The 20085-nt window shown below is 38.7% G+C and overlaps 2 protein-coding genes across 4 annotated transcripts; one reads left to right on the top strand and one right to left on the bottom strand.

The window, feature by feature from the left end:
* Window positions 1-563: 563 nt before the first annotated feature.
* On the bottom strand, window positions 564-12800 carry aggf1 (angiogenic factor with G patch and FHA domains 1). Of its 3 annotated transcripts, XM_027152813.2 has the most exons (16): window positions 12759-12800; window positions 12416-12501; window positions 11681-12085; window positions 11487-11586; window positions 10509-10669; window positions 9743-9880; window positions 8373-8585; window positions 6877-7552; window positions 6110-6212; window positions 5969-6020; window positions 4584-4685; window positions 2632-2797; window positions 2437-2516; window positions 2171-2295; window positions 1208-1307; window positions 564-905 (listed from the first exon to the last, which is right to left on the bottom strand). In XM_027152813.2, the coding sequence occupies exons 3-16, from the start codon at window positions 12065-12067 to the stop codon at window positions 708-710; spliced, it is 2601 nt and encodes an 866-aa protein (XP_027008614.2). In that variant the 5' UTR covers window positions 12068-12085; window positions 12416-12501; window positions 12759-12800; the 3' UTR covers window positions 564-707. The 3 variants fall into 3 exon arrangements, with proteins under 3 accessions (XP_027008614.2, XP_027008613.2, XP_047661448.1); XM_027152812.2 differs by lacking the exon at window positions 12759-12800 and having other exon boundaries at window positions 12416-12752; XM_047805492.1 differs by lacking the exon at window positions 12759-12800 and having other exon boundaries at window positions 6110-6209; window positions 12416-12752.
* Window positions 12801-14803: 2003 nt separating this feature from the next.
* Window positions 14804-19458, top strand: psmb7 (proteasome 20S subunit beta 7). Its single transcript, XM_027152825.2, has 8 exons — window positions 14804-14964; window positions 16409-16502; window positions 16914-17011; window positions 17103-17243; window positions 18016-18131; window positions 18710-18768; window positions 18866-19017; window positions 19274-19458. The coding sequence occupies exons 1-8, from the start codon at window positions 14903-14905 to the stop codon at window positions 19383-19385; spliced, it is 834 nt and encodes a 277-aa protein (XP_027008626.1). The 5' UTR covers window positions 14804-14902; the 3' UTR covers window positions 19386-19458.
* The last annotated feature ends 627 nt before the right edge of the window (window positions 19459-20085 follow it).

The raw sequence follows: 20085 nt of genomic DNA, 5'->3' as shown, positions 1-20085 counted from the left end.
AAAACAAAACTGAAAAACACCAATCCACTAAGCTGTAATATTCATAACTAGTGCACAACTTCCAGCCATTAAAGATAAATACAGAAACATACCAACATTAGAAACCAGCTTGATGACCAACTTGTTCCAGTGACAGAGTATCTGCAAATCCTTACATTCAACACACGAGTAAGATAAGAGCTAGTCTATCTCTTTAAATAAATTGCATCACGGAGGAGCTTCAATGTACTAAGTTTTATACATATTTTATTTATTGGTCAGGAAAAATAAGCTGTATTTGTACATATTGCATTAAAAAATGTGTAACTTCTAGATCTTTGATTCTTTCTGCCCTTCAGATGATGCTGAATCCTGATATAAAATACTACATGGTTTCCCATCACTGTTCTTCCACATATAACCATTTCATATATATTTAGGCCTATTTTTGCTTCATTTTCTGATGTTAAGAGACACTTTAAAAGCTGAATTATAAAAGTATTATAGAATTACATAGAATATTTAATTTGATTTTACATTGGCCCAACAAAACTATACAAGCAGTGGATACAAACACTATAGAATTCTTTTAATGTACAATTTATTGTGTATTTATATCTTCCACGTTCACAGTAAAATGTGTAAACACTCATTTGCTCCGTTTTTTTGAGTCAATTTTTACTTTTGGAGCGGTCTCCTCAAAAAAAGTCATCATTTATACGTTAACCTCAGATTTCAAAGCCGGGGTCACTCAGTAGGATGTCTCCTGAGTCAGTCTTGACTTGACCAAGATCTGCATTTTGGAAGCGCTCCCTTGCATGCTCCCAGTTCTGCTGCCTTCTACTCCGGCCTGTTGGAACCTCATCCACTGAAAGCTTCGCTCCACAGCCCAGACCAGACTGAGGCGCTCGAACCTGCACATCCACCTACACAGATTATGAGGGAGGATTAGGTGATCAATGGGTGACGATGAGTCTGTGAATATTTCAACAGGACCTCTTTACCAGAGAAGGCATCCCGGTCATTGTCCACTATTTTTTTTGTGCATAGCCATTGAGGGTGAGCTGCTTTGTTAATTTGGGCTTTTGTTGTCCATTAAATGTTACTGAAATTAGACCATTTTATTCATGATGTGTTTATACATCTCCTATTCAGACATGGCTATTGTCTGAATATACACTCTTCAGTGCAGTCCAACCCTTCTCTGTCTGTGTGTGTGTGTATTTACAGGCTCTGTAATGCCTCCTCCATCTTTGCCTAGTCCTTTTCCGCTCTTCCATCCCATTCGCTCCAACATCTGACGACCCTTGTTCTTGTCACTGATCTCCCTGCACACACGAGGCACAGATTTCAGTGACCATAACAGAAAAATGTGAGTTTAAAGGAAGAACCACAAACATATATGATATATTGCTCATTGCCGTGTATGTGCCATATTTGAGTATCACTTTAGTACCAGTTAAACTTAACAAAAGGGCCAGGAGTACACAGCTCAAAGGAGAACGATAAGGAGCTTCCTACTGTATGTTGTCACGAAAGTCATACAACACTTACATTTGCTGAAAGGATTACATTCTACATCCAGACACTATTTAATTAGATATACAGTGGAAAGTCTACACACCCCTGTTAAAATGGCAGGGATTTCTGTGATCTAAAAAAAATTAGACCAAAATTAATTATTTCAGAACTTTTTCCACATTTAATGTGACCTATAACCTGTACAACTGAGCAATAAACTTGAACTTTGCCTGGAATTTGCCTGTGTAGACTTTTTATATCCACTGTACCTATCATATATGTATGAATTGGAAAGTAGCAGTTACTGAAGCTTCATATATTTGGCTCTGTATAATTCTTCCTTTCCCAATGTTGAATTTGATACTAGCCAAGAGACCGAAATATACTGAACAATATTTTGACCATGAATCTATTAGGTTTAAGTAGTGCATTTTATCTTTAGGTCTCATTATTGGTGTAATAAGAATGACGAAGGGCAAACCGTTGTGCCCTTAGCTTAGCTGGGGTTAAAACACTGTCATAACTTACTAGAATACTACAGGTCATATTTTTCCATGTGCAGTCTAGCCCTTCATCAGTGGCTATTTTATTGTATTTACACGCTGGATACTTTTAGTTCAGAGCAGTCACTGAGATCAACCCCGGTATATAGAGTGTGGCAGTGACGTACACATGCACAGACGCTGGAGCGTCGTCTCTGTAGAAGGTGCCCTCACTTCCCACCGTCTGTCTCCGGTTCTCTGCACGGTCCTTATACTTATTGCTCAACACACCTCCACCTTCATATCCACTGTTCTAAAGGCACACGCACACACAACACACACACACGTTGCAATACAATGACATTTTTTACACTGAAAATGATAGGTATCCTTTTGGAATAGAGAGAAGTTCATAAGGCACACTTTGTGCATACAGACAAAAAGGCAAACTTACTTTAAGGCCATATTTAAGTTTGATCTGTTTGAGCTGCCTCACTCTCTGCAGCTCTTTGTCCTCTTTACTCAGCATAACACCTGAACAAAAACATGATAAAACACACTCAACATCTTTAAAATCCTTACAATTGTTGCTCAAATGGTGTCATAATTAGCAGTATCATGTGATTCCTTATAGAACGTAGGTATATACCCGTGTTTTCTTCTGAGCGGCGGTAGCTTAGGTGAGCTCGCACCTGACCAGGTTCACAAGCATCACATGTGTCCGAACCAACGTGAATGTGAAAGGATAAAACTGTCTCACCCAGCTTCACCTCATCACCGTGTGTTAAAGGGCAAGGGTCACAGCGCACTTTAGGCTACAGAAAAAACACACACAATATTATTTGCATTCATTAGTCATTTTAATTGCCATCATCACTTTCACTAAATAGATGGATACAGTGAACTTAAAATGTTATGAAGCCCAGCATGCTCTTGGATTTTGTACAAATATTCCCCCAACCGTCTGGAAGGCTCATACAATAACATTGTGTATGGCACCCTCTATATTCATAAAACAGGCTTGCAGAATGGGATTATATTCTCTTATATTCTTCACTATATGGCCAAACGTATGTTGACACCTGACCCTCATACCTATATGTGTTTGTTGAATATCCAACATCAAATATCAAATTCAATTCAATTTTATTTGTAGCCTCCTGGTTATCCACTGGCAGGATCCGGCCCTCTCATTGCCACGGCCCGGGTTCGATTTGCAGAGTTAATTCCCAAGCGTTGCGTCAGGAAGGGCATCCAGCATAAAATTTTTTTTAAAAACTGTGGCAAAATTTAATATGCGGACCACATGCTCCTCTGTGTCGACGTTTTAACAATGAACAGCCTTCACTTTCCTGGAAAGGCTTTCCACAATTTTTTGGAATGTAGCTATGTAGGCTTTCTGTTAATTCTGCCTGAGAAAGTGACGTCAGCTCAGTCAAAATGTCTCCTGATCTAAAATTGACCTGGTGATGCTCTTAGCCCACTCTCAACCAATGGGGGTTTACAACACCCTCAAAAAAAGCTAAGAGACTGCATAGGGACTGGCATTCAGACAGAAGTACAGTGGTCCCCTCAGTGCTAGCGTACCTCCGCCAAGAAGCGAACACCTGCCCCGCTCATTCTGTGTCCCATCATTGGCATGACCTTCGAATGACTGTTCCAAAAGTCTGTCTGGGGACAAGAGTATATACTAATGATTTCTCTACCTGGTACCCTGAGGCAGTCCCACTCTGCAAGGCCACCTCCCATAACAATGCAATTCCATCCACAAATACATCTAAAGCATTTGTGATCGGATTGACCAGGTAGCTCCCATCGTAACAAAACACATGAAGGAAAACAGATCTAAAACCCGACCTGCACAACCATCTGACTTCCAACTGAGTGAGCGGGTGCTCCTCCTGCTACCCAGTACAAATTACAAGTCTACAAGTGGCAGTGCCTGTACATGATCCTCTAACGAGTGGGCCTAATGAACTACCACCTACAAGACAAGAATTTGCCAACACCTCTCCCTTCACCCCCGCTACTCTAGGAAGTGTCCCGGTCCTCCTACTGCAACACCCTGCTACCATCCTGCACTGCACCACCAGTGACCATGACCATGCTACAACATGACACATTCACCCTGCACCCCATCTTCAGTTTTCTCTCCAACTTAAAAAAATAAAGGTTTCCTTAAAGACCAACGCAGTTAATCCCAAAGGTATGGTTGAGGTCAGGGCTCTGTACAGGCCACTCAAGTTCTTCCACTCCAGCCTTAGCAAACCATGTCTTCATGGGGCTTGCTTTGTGCTCAGCGGCACTGCCGTGCTGGAACAGTTTTGGGGCCAGACCCTAGTTATAATATAGATCCAGTGGAGAGGAAGCAATATGAAAATGTAAACTAATGTTTATTTTTATAAAACATTGATAGAATTCAATGCAACAAACTGCCTTTTCAAAAGTCTTACCAAGCTAATTGTTTTTTTAATTATTTAGAAACCATAATACAACTTATACATAATATATAAATAGAAAAGCAAAACACACACACACACGCATATATATATATATATATTTAAAAGCAGCATATAATACAGGATTTATGAGGTGCGATACCTGTAAAATTCTGTTGCCATTTATCACCGTGCCATTCTGACTGCCTCGGTCTACCAACATGTAACACTGCTGATCCTGATCAAAATACACCTCTGCATGGCACTGTACACAGAAATACATACACCACATCAGTTCTCTGCATTTGATTTATTAAACATAAATGAACTGAAATATCACATGTACAGTGATTCAGTGATACAAGTACTCAGACCCTTTACTCGGTACTTAGTTATAGCGCCTGTCTCGAGGCAGCAATTACAGACTCGAGTCTTATTGGGACTGGGGTATTTTCTGCCATTCTTCTTTGTAAATCCTCTCAAGCTTGGTCATGTTAGATGGGACAAGGTTGGATGTTTAATAGGGTTCAAGGTTTACTTTTTTTTTGCAAAATAATATTTATACATTTTTATATAAATATTAAATTTTCTTTGCTTTTTTGCAAACCCCAAGCACGCTTTCATGTGTTTTGCACTGAGAAAAGACTTCTGTCTAGCCACTTTGCTAAAAGACTAGATGGGTGCAGGGCTGCAGTGATGGTTGTCCTTCTGTAACTTTGTCCCATCTCCACACAGGATCTCTGGAACTCAATCAGAGTGACCATCAGGTTCTTGGTCACCGCTCTTACTAAGGCCCTTCTCCCCGATCGCTCAGTCTGACCAGGCGACCTGCTCTTGTAAGAATCCTGGTTGTGCTTGAGAATTATGGAGGCCGCTGTGCTCTCGGGAATCTCCAGTGCAGCAGATTCTATTTTTTGTTAAATCTGTTCATTACAACAATCCTGTCTCTGAGCTCTTCGGGCAGTTCCTTTGAGATCATGGCTTGGTTTTTGCTTTAATATGCATTGTTAGCTGTGAGGCCTTCTATAGAAAAGGTGTGTGCCTTTTCCACACGTGGACTCCAATCAAGGTGCAGAAACAGCAATGATTAAGAGCAGTGGGAGGCACCTGAGCTAAATTTCATGTGTTGGTGCTATGGGTCTGAATACTTATGTACATGTGACATTACAGTTTTTCCTTTTTCATACATATGCAAACATTACTTCTAAAAGAATTCTCTTTTCAGATTAATGAGAAACAACAAATGAATTTGCATGATTGTAATATAAAGCTGCAACAGTGGAACAAGGTTTTGGTGGGTTACTGATCCCTGGTGACTGCAACTGGTATATTTTAATAACATATTAGCATGTAGAATTTAACAGTACTGATTGCTACACTGTCTTTTCCATCCTAATATCATTTTTTTTATTTTGCCTCCTATAGATTTAGATAATATTGACAAATTATTATCATTAAAACCACTATTTCTTCTATTCCTACTCATATTGGACATGTTCATTCCATCCAATTTGAACTCAATAAACGCAAATTTGTGACAGTTCCTACCTTACTGACTCCTATCTCTGGAATCCTGATGGCATGGTCCATATCCTTCTCCCTGCAAACGCACAACACACGATGAATTTGTACAAAGTGATGATTTGCTACACCACAAACAGCTAAAACACGTGCTGGTGTGTTACTGACCGGCCAATAGTGGCGATGCTGTCAGCGGTAAGGATAAAGAGAGTACCGTGCTGCAGGACAGGAGAGCGAACCACAATCACTCTCACACACGGGGGCCATCCTTCTGTAACACACACACAATTTAAGAATCTTGCAAACTAATAAGTAAGGTTTGTAGATGATATGGCTGAACAATTGTTAAAATGTTGTTTTATATGTCTGATTATTTCCATGATTATCATCATTTCTGAAGATTTTACTTCATAAACAAAAACACGTTTGAGTGCTAAATCACAGCACTGAAGGCATCAGAACAAAAGAGTTTCTACACAAACAAGTCCATTCATTTTGACCTTTTTGTTAAGAAAACCCAAAAAACTCTTAATGCTGTGATTACATGTCTCTCACAGCTATGAATTAGAATGCTCATTATTAGCATTAATTATTATTATAATGACTATTAAGTCAAGTTATATTCTGCTGTAGCCACACTTCCCTGCTGTTGTTCACAGAACCAAAGCTACATATTCGTTAATCTTTTGTATTAATTTAAATATGCTAAGCTTTTTGACCTAGCATGTGTGAAATGGATGTATTTATTATTTTTAAAACAAACCATATAGATCTGAAAATTATTGCAAGAAAAATAATGCAAAATTCTACATTACAACCACCAAGCAGTGACTAAATAGCAGTTACTCTGCTAATGCTAACAAACTTATTTATCTCCACACTTATGATAAGAAGTTAAAAGTAGCTATGTCAGTGGTATAACGTATCTACTTCACCTTCCAGTGGCAGCATGTCTGTCTCTGGGCTGTATGAAACTGGAGAGGTAAGTGGAGGAGGAGACGGAGATGCTGACGAGGATGATGGTGAAGGATACTTCTTTGGCCTGGACTGTAAGATCTCTCCTTCTTCTGGCTCACTTTCACCATCCATATTAGTTGTGTGAGAGCCCGAATCTCTGTGCATGTGTGACTGCCTCTTATTTTTCTTCTTCTTCTTTTTCTTCTTCCTTTCCTCAGAATGCGATTTCTTCTGCCTACGTAATCTGGTCCGCGAACGAGACAGACGTGTTCTGCTCCGCGAACGAGACAGACGTGACTTGCTCCTTGAACGGGAAAGACGTGACCTGCTCCTCGAACGAGACAGACGTGTCCTGCTCAGTGAACGAGACAGACGTGTCCTGCTCAGTGAACGAGACAGGCGTGTCCTGCTCCGGGAACGAGACAGGCGTGTCCTGCTCTGAGAACGAGACAGGCGTGTCCTGCTCCTTGAACGAGACAGGCGTGTCCTGCTCCTCGAACGAGACAGGCGTGTCCTGCTCAGTGAACGAGAAAGGCGAGTCTTGCTTTGAGAACGTTTACCTTTTCTCTGTATGACTGTCTCACCCTTCTTTCCCATGCAATGCTCCTCCTGATTTTTTGCATCTTTGGACCTCTCCTTCGTCCCACTGTGGTTCTGTTAGGTTGGAGAAATGCAACCAATTAGGACAGAGAACTGGAAAATATCTGATTTTGGAGATCAGTAGAATGGGGTGAGTGGGTGTCAGGGGATTAAAGTTGGCCATATAAGTTCAAAGGTTATGTCAACTAATGAATGAGAAATGTCTGTATGCTAAGGAGGAGCTTGATTTTCAGAGACAAATATTCTTTTAGGACCCTCAGTCAGGTTAATCAGAAGTATGGCTTAACCAAAGCTTAGAGTTACAAGGTTTTAAAGACAGATATACATAAAAGGACACTTCAGTATTGTTTGGTAAAATGTCAGTCCTAGACTTTACAAATCTAAAGCAACTCAAACTATCATAATAAATTAAGAAATAACTTTCAGTTGAAGTCTTTACATCATGAAAAGTATCCTGATGATTTAACTTCCTTGCAAATGATCTTAACAAACATTTTGAATATAGGATCATTCAACTAATTCTCTTCATTCTAACACATAATAAAATAAGAATTTTATTTAAGTGCTTTCCCCTCAAACCAAATAATGAAGTATTAATTCTGTTCCTCTTTCAGATAAAATACTATGATTGTGTGGGTCTGCACTTCTGCAATTATAAGGAGATCTGTATTTAATACTGTAATACAGGGGTTCTGAACCTCAGCCCTGGGCACCTCTTTTCCTGCACAGTTTAAAGTTTTAATGAGCTGGACCAGATGTGTTGTGGGTTGGAAAACTTCAAACCATGCAGAGAGCAGAGAGTCCCAAAGATTTGAACCCCTGATATAAGTGGTCTGTTGCTGCAAAAGGTTCTCACTCCGACCTCCAAATTTACCTGGGATTTAATCAGGTTTAAGCATTTCGCCTGAGCCTCTTGTTTCTCTGTGGTTCTTTTGCGCTTCCATTTACTGACATTCTCCTGGTCATTGGCAGTTTGGCCTTGCTGAACTGTGGACAGCTCAATTCGAGAGTGGAATTGGTATTTTCCACTGCTGTGGTCATAGTAGTAATAGATGCCTGTGTTGGCATCATAATACAGCTGAGTGTTCTGAAAACAGAAAATTCACCAATTAGGTTCAAAAGACAAACTTCTACATATTACCTACTATTAGGGGGTGAAATATTTTAATTACCATCAATTCAAGCATCAGTAAGTCTTTAGTAGAAACGTGTTATTTACAAGTAAAGTCTAGAGCAAAAATCAGTACTGTGCTGAAACGAACACATTAACTTGAATTGAAAAAATAGCCTATTGTTTGTTTACAGAGATTTCAATGGATCAGGATCAGAGGATTCTAGGTGCATATGGTAGGGTCCCTTACAGTTAAGGCCAAAGGTTTACATACACCTAAGCTAAGGATATTTAATTTCAGAAACATCTTCACATATTTCAAGTCATTTAGTCATTAGTCAGAGTCTCTGCTTTGCTCAAATCAGCGATAATATTCAAATTGGGACAGATTTATTTCAGCTTAATTGTCTCACATCCGAATTCCAGTGGGTCACATCATGTTTACATTACATTGACACTCTCTTTTTACAAGATAACAAAATTTGCTGTGCTGACTTTTAGAAGCTTCTGATTGGCCTATCTTTGAAAGGCTAGTTGATCACTCTGGGTGAAACACTTCAAGTGGAAACTCAGGGACTGTTTTAATGTTGGTCTCAGCAGACACCATGGCTTTCTACAGCGTCTGGAGGGCTTCCAACAAGGTTTGGAATGTGGCTTAAGAAACCATTACATCCACCTCTGGAGAAAGCTCTGCCATGGAGCTTGCCCTGTTGGCCTCACCATGGAACAGCGCTTGGAGATCTGTTCTGGAGGCCACCACATCTGCCTCTTCATGGAACAGAACATAAACCGCAGAAATGGAGACTGCCCTGTAGGCCTCTTTGTAGAACAAGGCTTTGAGCTCTTGAGTGTTGGAGACCACCATGTTATCTTCTGGAGAAACTCCTTGTAAGGGGCCGCCCTTTCAGCCTCATAGTAGCTTGTGAACAGGTGAGAATATTCGCCTGTCATGTTGACCCCTTACAAATAATCCTTTAGGTGAGTGTCGAGCCCCAAAATACCCCAATAAGTTGCCACACAAAGTCTGAATCAGCACTGAAACCGGGGTATCATATACAGTGGCGTGTATTTCACAAGAAAACATTCAGATGTAAATATAAATAGCTTGTCAGGGTTAAATGAGAGTAGCATACCGAGTCGTAGTAGAAGCCAGTGGAATGATCGTAGTACATTCCTGAATTCTCGTCAAAAACAAAGCCCGTCTGAGTGACTGCCTCTTCTGCTGTGGCTCTCAACATTGCCGCTATGGATGAGCTGCTGCTGTCAACCACCTCACGCACACACACACACACACACACACACACACACACACAGTTACTCTACTAGTAATGTCTTACATTAACTCTAGATAATAAACCCTTGCCCCAAGAAAGAAATGATAATCTCTTTACTTTCATTAATTAACTATTCAAACTGTTTGAAACTACTGCCTTGTTTTGACTTACAGGTAACATAACTAACACATTTTCAAACCAGTTCTTAAAGGACAAAAACCTGGGAAAAAATTACAGTTAGGTGATGATGCCTTTTTAACAGAGAAGGAAGTAACTGCTCTTAGAGTGATTTGATGTCCAACCAAAATAATTAGATAAAGGGGTTGTTACTTGGCTAACAGAGATTATTTTTAAAGTCGTTATAAAAAATTTTTAAAATAATAATAAAAAACCCTACATTTGGACAAAGTTTCATTTAGGTCAGTAATCTGTTCTAGCAAAATTTAGACAGTAACGTGTAACATGTAGATCACTTCCAAAAACAACATCATGTCTGAAAGCCCAGCAATGATTCTTGTGCATCGTGAACATTTTTAATGAGTTTGTGAAGAGTATCACTGTGTAATCACTGATCATAACTGCACAGTATTACAGTGTAACAGCAGAGAAAATGCACTTCTGTTACCTCTGTGTCAGTCACGTTCACTTCATCTGACTGCTGTAAACTGGCTGCTTCTGTCTCTGCTGCGACGGGATATATTTCAGAGGTCTCCTGAATTTCAGTAGCAGTGTTATACACAGGTTCTGCAGCAGCCTGATAGTATCCACTGTAGTAATAACTATAATCTAAAAACAAACAAACAAACAAACAAAAAAACAGTATAACAATCATTTTTATGGACCAAGTGCACCTGTGAATACATGGAATTTGAATCGGTTTGTTGAGCTCATTTAGACATTAAAAGAATTTAACAAAGATTATAACAGAAACACTGGGAATATAAAATATTATTCGTATTGGACTAGTTTTACATGAGGCAGTGAGGCAATGTAATTACTGGGATCTTTGTACCATGGACTTCACATTCAGAAGACTAAAAAGACTTCTATCATATTTTAGCTCTTTTAAAATGAATAGCAGCAGAATAGGTTAAGATTCCATTAGATCCTGTAGGAATTTTTTTTTTCTCTTGCTATTCTCTAATACTGAAACCAACATGTCCAAGTATTGACAGAGTTCAAAATTCAAGATAATAAAATATAGGAATACCGATGTTTTAAAAGGATTTAACAGAAATTAAGCAATATATCAGCAATGATTTTGTGGCCAAAATGCACACTATGATCATATGACAAATTAATGATCAACTTGCACAGCCATGTAGTCAAAACATTCAGTTTGTATTAAAATGAGATTTACTTAGAACATGTGGACTTTTTGTGTAATGACCATATTGAAGACACTCTCATCTCTGATATTTGGACAGAAACAGTAATCAAATTCAGTATGAGGCCAACATTCATGGCATATACAGCTCAGTGGAAACAAAATATTTAAGCCGCACTCTCCTTGTGCTCTCCCATCAAAAAGCAGTAAATGTTTCTGTGGCTTTAGAACAGTTCTATAGTAAAGACACTGTGTTACAATTGTGTGTGACAGCACCTGTCTCGAACTGACTGTAGTCCTCAGTCTGAGTCTCTGCTTCCACTCGGCTCTTATCTTTCTTCTTCCGCTCATGAAGCTCGGCGCTCAGCTCCTCAACCTAAATCACGCTCAGGCACAGACATAATCTGAATGCACACTTATATCGAGAGTCCTTTAAGTGTAGGGGAGGCTAAACGCAGCATTTGTGTTACCTGTTGTCTCAGATCATGGTTGAAGCTCTCTGTGCTCCTCTGAAGCCTTAGACTTTGGTCCAGCTGCTTCTGCACTCTCTTTAATTCTACCTGACACTTCCACAGCTCCTGCTGCAGGCTCCTCATCTCCATCTGCAGACCAGATACCTCTGACCCACATCCCTCCGTCTTCTGACACGCAACCTCTGACCCCAAGAGAACGTCCTGCGGCTCAGATTTAGATTTGTCGTCCTTGATCGGGTTTGTTCCCTCAAACTTGCACAGATCCTTCATCTGTACAACCGGAATCTCATCTTCCTTGAACACAGTGGGTACGGATTTGCACTTATCCTCCAGAGAAACTGATTTTTCTTCCATTTGCACAGTGATATCCGTTTCCCTCTCCATGCTCCAGACTCTCTGAAACTAGCAATGAGTAAAGGAGTTTTGGCTGCTTAATACTATTTTTTTCATCACATAGCAACAGCTCTCCTGTTGACTTTGGCCATATCTTTTATTTCCCAACTGTTATGATATCATTAGCAGCATTTTCCCCCCCAAACATTAGTAATATAAATATTTAATGGAAATAAACACAAGAAGTTCTTCCCATCTTGTGGCCGTTCCTTATAGCAAGTGAGTGTGACCTTTTTGTTTCATAATGACAAACACATTCAATTTTAACTTTCTCTCAGGTTGAAAAAAACCAACAACAACAAAAAAAAAGTACAGTGACTGATCTGAGGTCAACTTTACCTGTCCAGCAGTCTATCTGTGTCAGTATCCTCTACGCAGTATGTACTGTACTGAGCTACATGACCAATGTGACATAGTGCCCTCGGCTTTGGGGGAAAAAACAAAACACAACCCTTTCAGTCTGTTTTCAAACACATTGATAGTCGTCTCATCTTTTCGCTTGATTTGTAAACCAACACTAAACGTCTTATGAATCATTTGCCTACGAATCACTCATCATATCATTTTGATTAATGACAAAAGTGAGCTACGATGAGGAAACTTAATGCATTTAAATTCCATATCGTTATATGCCGCCATTTTTAGCTAAACAAGTGCACTCCTCTTCCTCTTTGGGGTTTACCTGCAACTTCTGCCATCTGTGAGCTTATTACTGCCACCTAATGCAAGATTGTATTCTTCACTCAAACGTAATCTCTGGGTGTGTTTTCAGCTCTGTACCACACGTCCAAAATCAATGCACTTATTCTGTTACAGTCTGTTACCGACCCCAGTGTGTGTTTGTGTGAACAACAACACAAACAACCACCGATTCACACTACAGTAATAAACACTACTACAGTCAAGTCAAGTAGCTTTTATTGTCGTTTCAATCATGTATAGCTGTTGCAGTACACAGTGAAATGAGAAGTTTCCCCAGGATCATGGTGCTATATAAACAAAGACAGAGCTATAAGAACTTAGTAAGTAAGTCCTAGGTACATAACGTGCAAAAGACAACACAATAAGCAAAAAACTAAAGTTTCTTTTGAACCAATGTTGTGTCAGACAGCTGTACGGTCTGGTTTTTTATCAGAGAGAGAGAGAGAGAGAGAGAGAGAGAGAGACATCCAAATTGCACACACACAGCAGTGAACACACACACACACACACACCTCAGTCGTGGCCGGCCCAAGACTCGAACCCACAACCGTCAGGTTACAAGTCAGACTCTCTAACCATTAGCACCCCCCTCCACACACACACACACACACACACACACACACACACACACACACACACACACACACACACACACACACACACACACACACACACACACACACACACACACACACACACACACACAAAATCTCTCTCTCTCTCTCTCTCTCTCTCTCTCTCTCTCTCTCTAACACACACACACACACACACAATCTCTTTCTCTCTCTCTCTCTCACACACACACACAATCTCTCTCTCTCTCTCTCTCTCTCTCTCTCACACACACACACACACACAATCTCTCTCTCTCTCACACACACACACAATATCATAGAGAGAGAGAGAGAGAGCGCTGAACTCAGAGTTTTAGATGACCCATTAGTTCCTCAGGAGCTCTCGGCTGCACTATTATAAACTGTTGTAGAAATGACATTATTTATATTTACACTATTTACTGTAGAGTGTCACCCAAATGAGGATGGGTTCCCTTCTGAGTCTGGTTCCTCTCAAGGTTTCTTCCTCATATAATCTCAGGGAGTTTTTCCTTGCCATTGTCTCCTATGGCTTGCTCATTAGGGATAGGGATAGATATATATAGTATTTTCAATTTTAAGTTAAACTTTTTTAAATTTTAAACTTTAATTCTATATATTCCCCCTTTTATTTGTATTCTTATTTTTTCTTCTTATTATTACATATTTATTTCTTTTTCTCTCTCTTCTGTTTCCATACTTCTCTGAAGCTGCTTTGAGACAAAGGGAGATTGTTAAAAGCGCTATATAAATAAAATGAATTGAATTGAAAAGACAATACACAACAGACAATATACAAAAACAGTGCAGACCAGTGTAAATACTGTACCAGAAGAGTTTTCACCTGGTTTCTTCCTTGCATTTTTCTTGTTGTTGCATTGTAGACTGAGAAAATCACAATTTCAATTCAATATATATATATTACACACACAAAAGCTGACTCTGACTAGTACATTGGAATAGAAACATTGTAATCATATACAATGAATATTTCTAAATGAAAATGGCTGCTTAGTAATATGTTTACTTATAACATGTCATCATCATATTGTATCTATTGTTGTGTACGACTATTTACTCTGAATTACTGTGTTGTGTTGTGACTTGACTCGTATTATAGCAGCCTTTTTTCTGGTAGGTTCGTTTATGCCATAGTGTAGGTACTGTATAAGGAGCCTGGACCCCTTTTCTCTAACTGAAGGCTTTATATCTGATTTTATACATTACACTGCTACAAACTGCTATGAATGTGCAGGTGTTTTAACATTCTAAATAAATGTAAAGTGACTTTCTTGTATGTACATATTTCAATTCATCTCTCTCTCTCTCTCTCTCTCTCTCTCTCTCTCTCTCTCTCTCTATCTCTCTCTCTCTCTCCCCTTCCTCGCTGTCCACTACTATTGGGCAGGAAAATGTGTGACGTAGGTCTGACGCACTTCCGTCTATGGTATAGGGTTGTAAAGTGCATACAGAAGAAGAAGAAGAAGAAGGAGCTACAGCGAACCTTTTCCGGGAAATAAGAGTTTCAACAATGGCGACTACTTGTGTATTACAGCCTCAAATGAGAGGTTTCAGTTTCGAAAACTGTAAGAGGTAAGAGTAGAATAATATGATGTACAGATAGGTGGCACATTTCACTCTACTTTATTAATTTTGGTATTACGCATCATTATTTTTTATTATTTACTTCAGAAGGCGCTAATTTGCTAGCGGTCTCTGTGAATGATTCAGCAGATTTTCTGTTAACTATATTATACCTTAATATATACCTAATAAAAACCTTAAAACAAACCAAAGTATCCGTTTCCTAAAAAGGTATCAGTTAATTTTTTTTCTTATTTCAGAGCGCGACGTCTTCATCTTAAATGAAGCTTATGTAAAAAAAAAAAAAACATACACCAAAGCGTTAGTTAGCCACATGATACATGTCCATTTCACGGTATGTAAAGAATTAGACCTGCTCACTTTAGGGTTGTATTTTATATTTTGTAACTTGCTTTATCATGTTATGTAACAATAATAATAATGTAACGTTATAAAGTTATCTGACATTCAAAAGAGCCATTAGCAACAGAGCTAACGGACCGCTTTTATTTATTTATTTATTTATTTATTTATTTATGATTCCTTTATTTATAACAATTTTATATAGAAATATATTGAAAAGTAATGTCTATGTTTTTATGCCTATGTTTTTCCCTGATGTGATATCCTATAAATTAGAAAATCCAATCAATTTTGAATCCACTCTGTAGCGGTTACTTTAGTGTAGAGTTATGCAACATTCGGGTCCAGTCGGGCTAAAAAAAAATGCCAACGGGTCGGACTCGGGTCTAATTTTTTCGGGTTTGTCTCGGGTCGGGTCTTTTCTTTAAACAAAAAAAAATGCATGTCGGGTTCGTCTAAAAACTTCGGGTCGGGTACATTTCTTTAGACCCGAGAAGACCTCTACCTGGAGCTCTGTAAATGACATGCAGGTTTAACATGGCAATTCGTTCCTACAGCTTATTAATAAAATAGAGCAGTGCATTTAATTAACTTGTTCTGGATGATGTACCTGCTACTTCACAAAAACCATTGTTATTGTGATTAACAATAAAGTCAATAACCCTGTGATCCCCATGTTACCACATTATCAACTTATAAAAAGGAAAATGTTTTAAAAACAGAAGTCTGAACCTTTTGATCTTGACATCTTGGTTGTTTCTCCGACTTATGTCTTGCTCGGTCATTGGTGTCAGGTGGATGACCTTCCTTAAAAAGGAAGAAACCTTCCTCAGAGTCCTGGTTTTGCAATTTTCTGTCAATCTTAAAGATTCTTAGTATTTCTGATGTCTTTGTTGGTGCATGTTATGGTCGGGTCTTTTGTCCTTTATGGAATCGGCAATGTTTAAAACTTCTCATGTCGTGCCCTGGATGCCAATACACTTAAATGTTTCACTAGCATTATATATTACATGTTTTGCAGAACATAAAATGCTTGAATTTGTGGTTGTGGAATTTGCATTTAAAGTTTCCATTTCTGTGTTTTCTTTAGGAATGCTCAACTAGAATGTAATGCTGCTAAAATTGGATGCAGCCTCCCTACCGCCCGCAAAACTGGCACAACCATCTGTGGAGTTGTGTATAAGGTGATCATTTTATAGCTTAAAAATCCTATGCATTACTTTTAGCCTTAAATCATTGTAGCCCCTATATGTCTTCTATTATTGTTTTTGCTTTATTAGCATTCATGCTGAGATACAATTTCACCCAGCTTGTGCAAAAATGTGTACTCTAAAATACTCAAGGTATATGTGTAGGGCACATATACAGTATATATGTGCTCATTGCAATAACAAACCTATTTTTAAATGTAAAACTGCAATGTTAGAATTCCTAATTTACAGGATTATATTGTACGCCTTAAATTTATGGGGAAAATAATAATACCTGTCATGTATTAATGAGGGATATTCAGAATTGGAAATATTTTGTGAGTAAATAAAGTAAGTTTGTGTTTTTATTCAGCATTAATAAATTCTTTTCTTCTACCCCTTAAGGATGGTGTGGTTCTGGGAGCTGATACAAGAGCCACTGAAGGAATGGTTGTAGCAGATAAGAACTGCTCAAAGATCCACTACATCTCTCCTAACATCTAGTGAGCACTGAATCACACACAATTCATAGCTTCTTCTCCAACCCCAGATGTACTCTAATATGCATGTTTGTGTGTGTTTTTGTGTGTGTAGCTGTTGTGGAGCTGGTACAGCAGCAGACACTGAGATGACCACTCAGTTAATCTCCTCTAATCTGGAGCTTCATTCTCTTTCCACCAATCGCCTTCCAAGAGTCACTACAGCCAACCGGATGCTCAAGCAGATGCTCTTCAGGTGGCTTTCACATGATGCTTTCACCTGACACTGTATATGCAATAATTAGTGATAGTATTAAGATTCAGCACATGGTGTACACCTATAAAATACTAAAAAGAGCATTTTTATGTCGAACATGATTAAAAGCTCCTTATTGGTTATTAATTGGATTGAAAGAAATGACAGTTTCCCAATTTATTTTAGCAAGATGCCCAATAGTCCCAGATTTTCGCTTTAATATGTCATCCACACTAGTTTATGTAACTTCATGTATTATTCATATTCATTCATTAAGATTTGACAGAAGATCATGCTTTGAATGAGGGAAAACATCCCTTGCTATCTCTGCTCCTTCTGCTGTATGGCATCCACTCCAAAACTGAAAATGCAGCTCTGTTTTTTTTCTTCTTCAGGATTTTACCTAATTCCCCTTGAAATTAATTTCCGGCCCCTGCCAACACCTTCACCACCTTTTTCAAAATCATTTTGGGTGCAGATCTGTCTGGCCTCATGTGCAGCAGATTGGTTTTAACCCATGTCTCAGCACAGTGCTACTGTATGTGAGCCCAATGTGAATGGTCTTTGTGATGATAAGGATCTGCTGTAAATGCTAAATAGTGTGAAACTGTTGCACACTAATAGACTAAGGCCATTTTATACATTTTTGAAAGTACAGTATTAACTTAAATGTTCAAAACAATGCCTACATTTTCCTATTTTTCCATTTGCCATTTTTTACTCTATCTGTAACAGTATGTAACTGTTGACAATTTTGTGTGGGATTTTATAGGTACCAGGGCTATATTGGAGCAGCGCTGGTATTGGGTGGGGTTGACATCAATGGTCCCCACCTGTACAGCATCTACCCTCATGGTTCAACAGACAAGCTACCCTATGTTACCATGGGTGAGTCTCTGGGGCATTTTTCTTTTAAACCTATGTCTTGTACTTTTGCTGGAAAGACTTGGAGACTGGTTTGCAGAAATGGTGTTATTTATTCTTCAAGACCACAATGTGTATTTCACACTCTACCTAAATACCTTGCAGCAAGGTTACGCATTACCCTGCTCTTTATTGTTGTGAAAATTATGTCTGGATCTCATCTTGTGGTTAATTGGTAACCTTTTATAGAACACACTCACTCAGTCAAGGACAGAGGCATATTCTTTGGCAAAAATAAAGATTTCAGGGTTCATGTACGTTTGTAAGTGTGATGAGCTCTAACTCTTCAGTCAGCTGTGGTGTTGGATTCTGGATTTACACAGAATACATGTATTGGCAATTTCATTTGGTCATTATTGAATCACTAGTTGTATTTTAAGGGTTTATATAATTGCAGTAATATAAAGTGACTGGGTTTCTCAATGTTCTTAATGGTATTCTTATTCTTAGGATTACAAGCTTTTAACAGTAATCCAGATAGATTTGTGGGTGTAATCAGAGAAACTGCATCTCTGTCTCTGTGTGTGTGTATGTATGCTTAGGCTCTGGATCCCTGGCTGCTATGGCTGTGTTTGAAGATCGATACAGGCCTGACATGGAGGTGTGATTTTTTTTTTTTTTTCCACTGGCCATTTCATCAGGTTTTTTTTTCACTTAATGAGAAATAATCGTAATAAATATTCTTGTTAACTTTTTAGGAGGAGGAGGCAAAGCTCCTGGTCCGTGACGCAATAGCAGCTGGTATATTTAATGATCTGGGCTCAGGCAGTAACATTGACCTGTGTGTGATCACCAAAGGCAAGGTGGACTACCTGAGACCACATGATGAAGCCAACAAGAAGGGTGTCCGGTGAGTAGGAGAATATGTGCAGAAATCACTCCCATTATTTTGTTTTACTATTTTTTTTAAATCTCAGCTTTTAATGACTAACATTTTGTTCTTTGACAATCGAGAGAGGAACTGTTCTGCTTGAGTAATAACTTTTATATAGTTGGCTTTAAGAAGACACAAAAATGATGACTTCCAACATGGTTACTTACCAAATAAAATGTTTAATGTTTTCAATGTACATGCACTTTGAATGGTACTCACTTCTTTCCTGCAGAACTGGTGATTATACGTACAAGCAAGGCACTACAAGTATTCTGACAAAGTCAGTGACCCAAGTTCCGGTGGAGTTGGTGGAGGAGAGTGTGCAGACCATGGACACCTCCTGAAGAGATTTTGTCATTATATGTCATGTATGACAATGTTACTCCTCTGTTTGCAATAAAATATGTTGTGAAAAGCCTTAGTGTGATTTTAGTTAATCAATTATCTGGACAAAGGAGGACAAACCAGAGATTTTGTCTGAGCAAACGTAGATAAAGGATGTCAGTGGTACTATGATTAAACAGCATTTTTTAAAAAATCGAATGAAGTCCATCAGCACTAAAATAAGCAACCACTGAAGTACAATGACAAGATCAAATGAAAAGCAGCACATTCCATGTTTATGATATTGGTTGGTAAATATTTCTTGATTAACCAATTTCATGTTTTAACTCCTAAACTGGAATTAATCCCCATAAATAGCTCTGTTTATCAGCTGCATGCTTTTTATCTTGGCACATACAGTTAAAAAAATCACTAAATATGTGTATGTACCTAAATATATATGTATATTTATCTAAAATAGTGCCCATGAGAATTCATAACTTTACAGCAGCTCTTGTCACAGTCAACTAATTGAAAGGGTGTGTGCTGACTGGTGGTATGGGGGAGTTATCTGTACTCATTCAAGGCTGGGTCTACTTTGGCAAATGGACACCTTTAATAACCTATAATATCTGCCCAACTTTGGGGAGGTCATGTATAAAAATATATACAATTAATACTGTTTCTCTCATTTTCATAAAAACATGCTTTCTGATGTAT

Source organism: Tachysurus fulvidraco, chromosome 21 (genome assembly GCF_022655615.1).
Source record: "Tachysurus fulvidraco isolate hzauxx_2018 chromosome 21, HZAU_PFXX_2.0, whole genome shotgun sequence".
In the NCBI taxonomy this organism is placed as follows: Eukaryota; Metazoa; Chordata; class Actinopteri; order Siluriformes; family Bagridae; genus Tachysurus; species Tachysurus fulvidraco.
Note: the sequence above shows the minus strand (reverse complement) of the source record. Positions and strands in the feature narration are given on the sequence as shown.

Bases quoted from the DNA above. Each gene is read 5' to 3' on its own strand.
- psmb7 (XM_027152825.2), top strand. From the start codon at position 14,903: ATGGCGACTACTTGTGTATTACAGCCTCAAATGAGAGGTTTCAGTTTC. The intron at 14,965-16,408 runs GTAAGAGTAGAA...TGTTTTCTTTAG, and splicing joins AGTTTCGAAAACTGTAAGAG to GAATGCTCAACTAGAATGTA. The intron at 18,132-18,709 runs GTGAGTCTCTGG...ATGTATGCTTAG, and splicing joins GCTACCCTATGTTACCATGG to GCTCTGGATCCCTGGCTGCT.
- aggf1 (XM_027152813.2), bottom strand. From the start codon at position 12,067: ATGGAGAGGGAAACGGATATCACTGTGCAAATGGAAGAAAAATCAGTT. The intron at 9,881-10,508 runs GTAACAGAAGTG...TGTGTGCGTGAG, and splicing joins TGAACGTGACTGACACAGAG to GTGGTTGACAGCAGCAGCTC. The intron at 906-1,207 runs GTAAATACACAC...TAATCTGTGTAG, and splicing joins GAGGAGGCATTACAGAGCCT to GTGGATGTGCAGGTTCGAGC.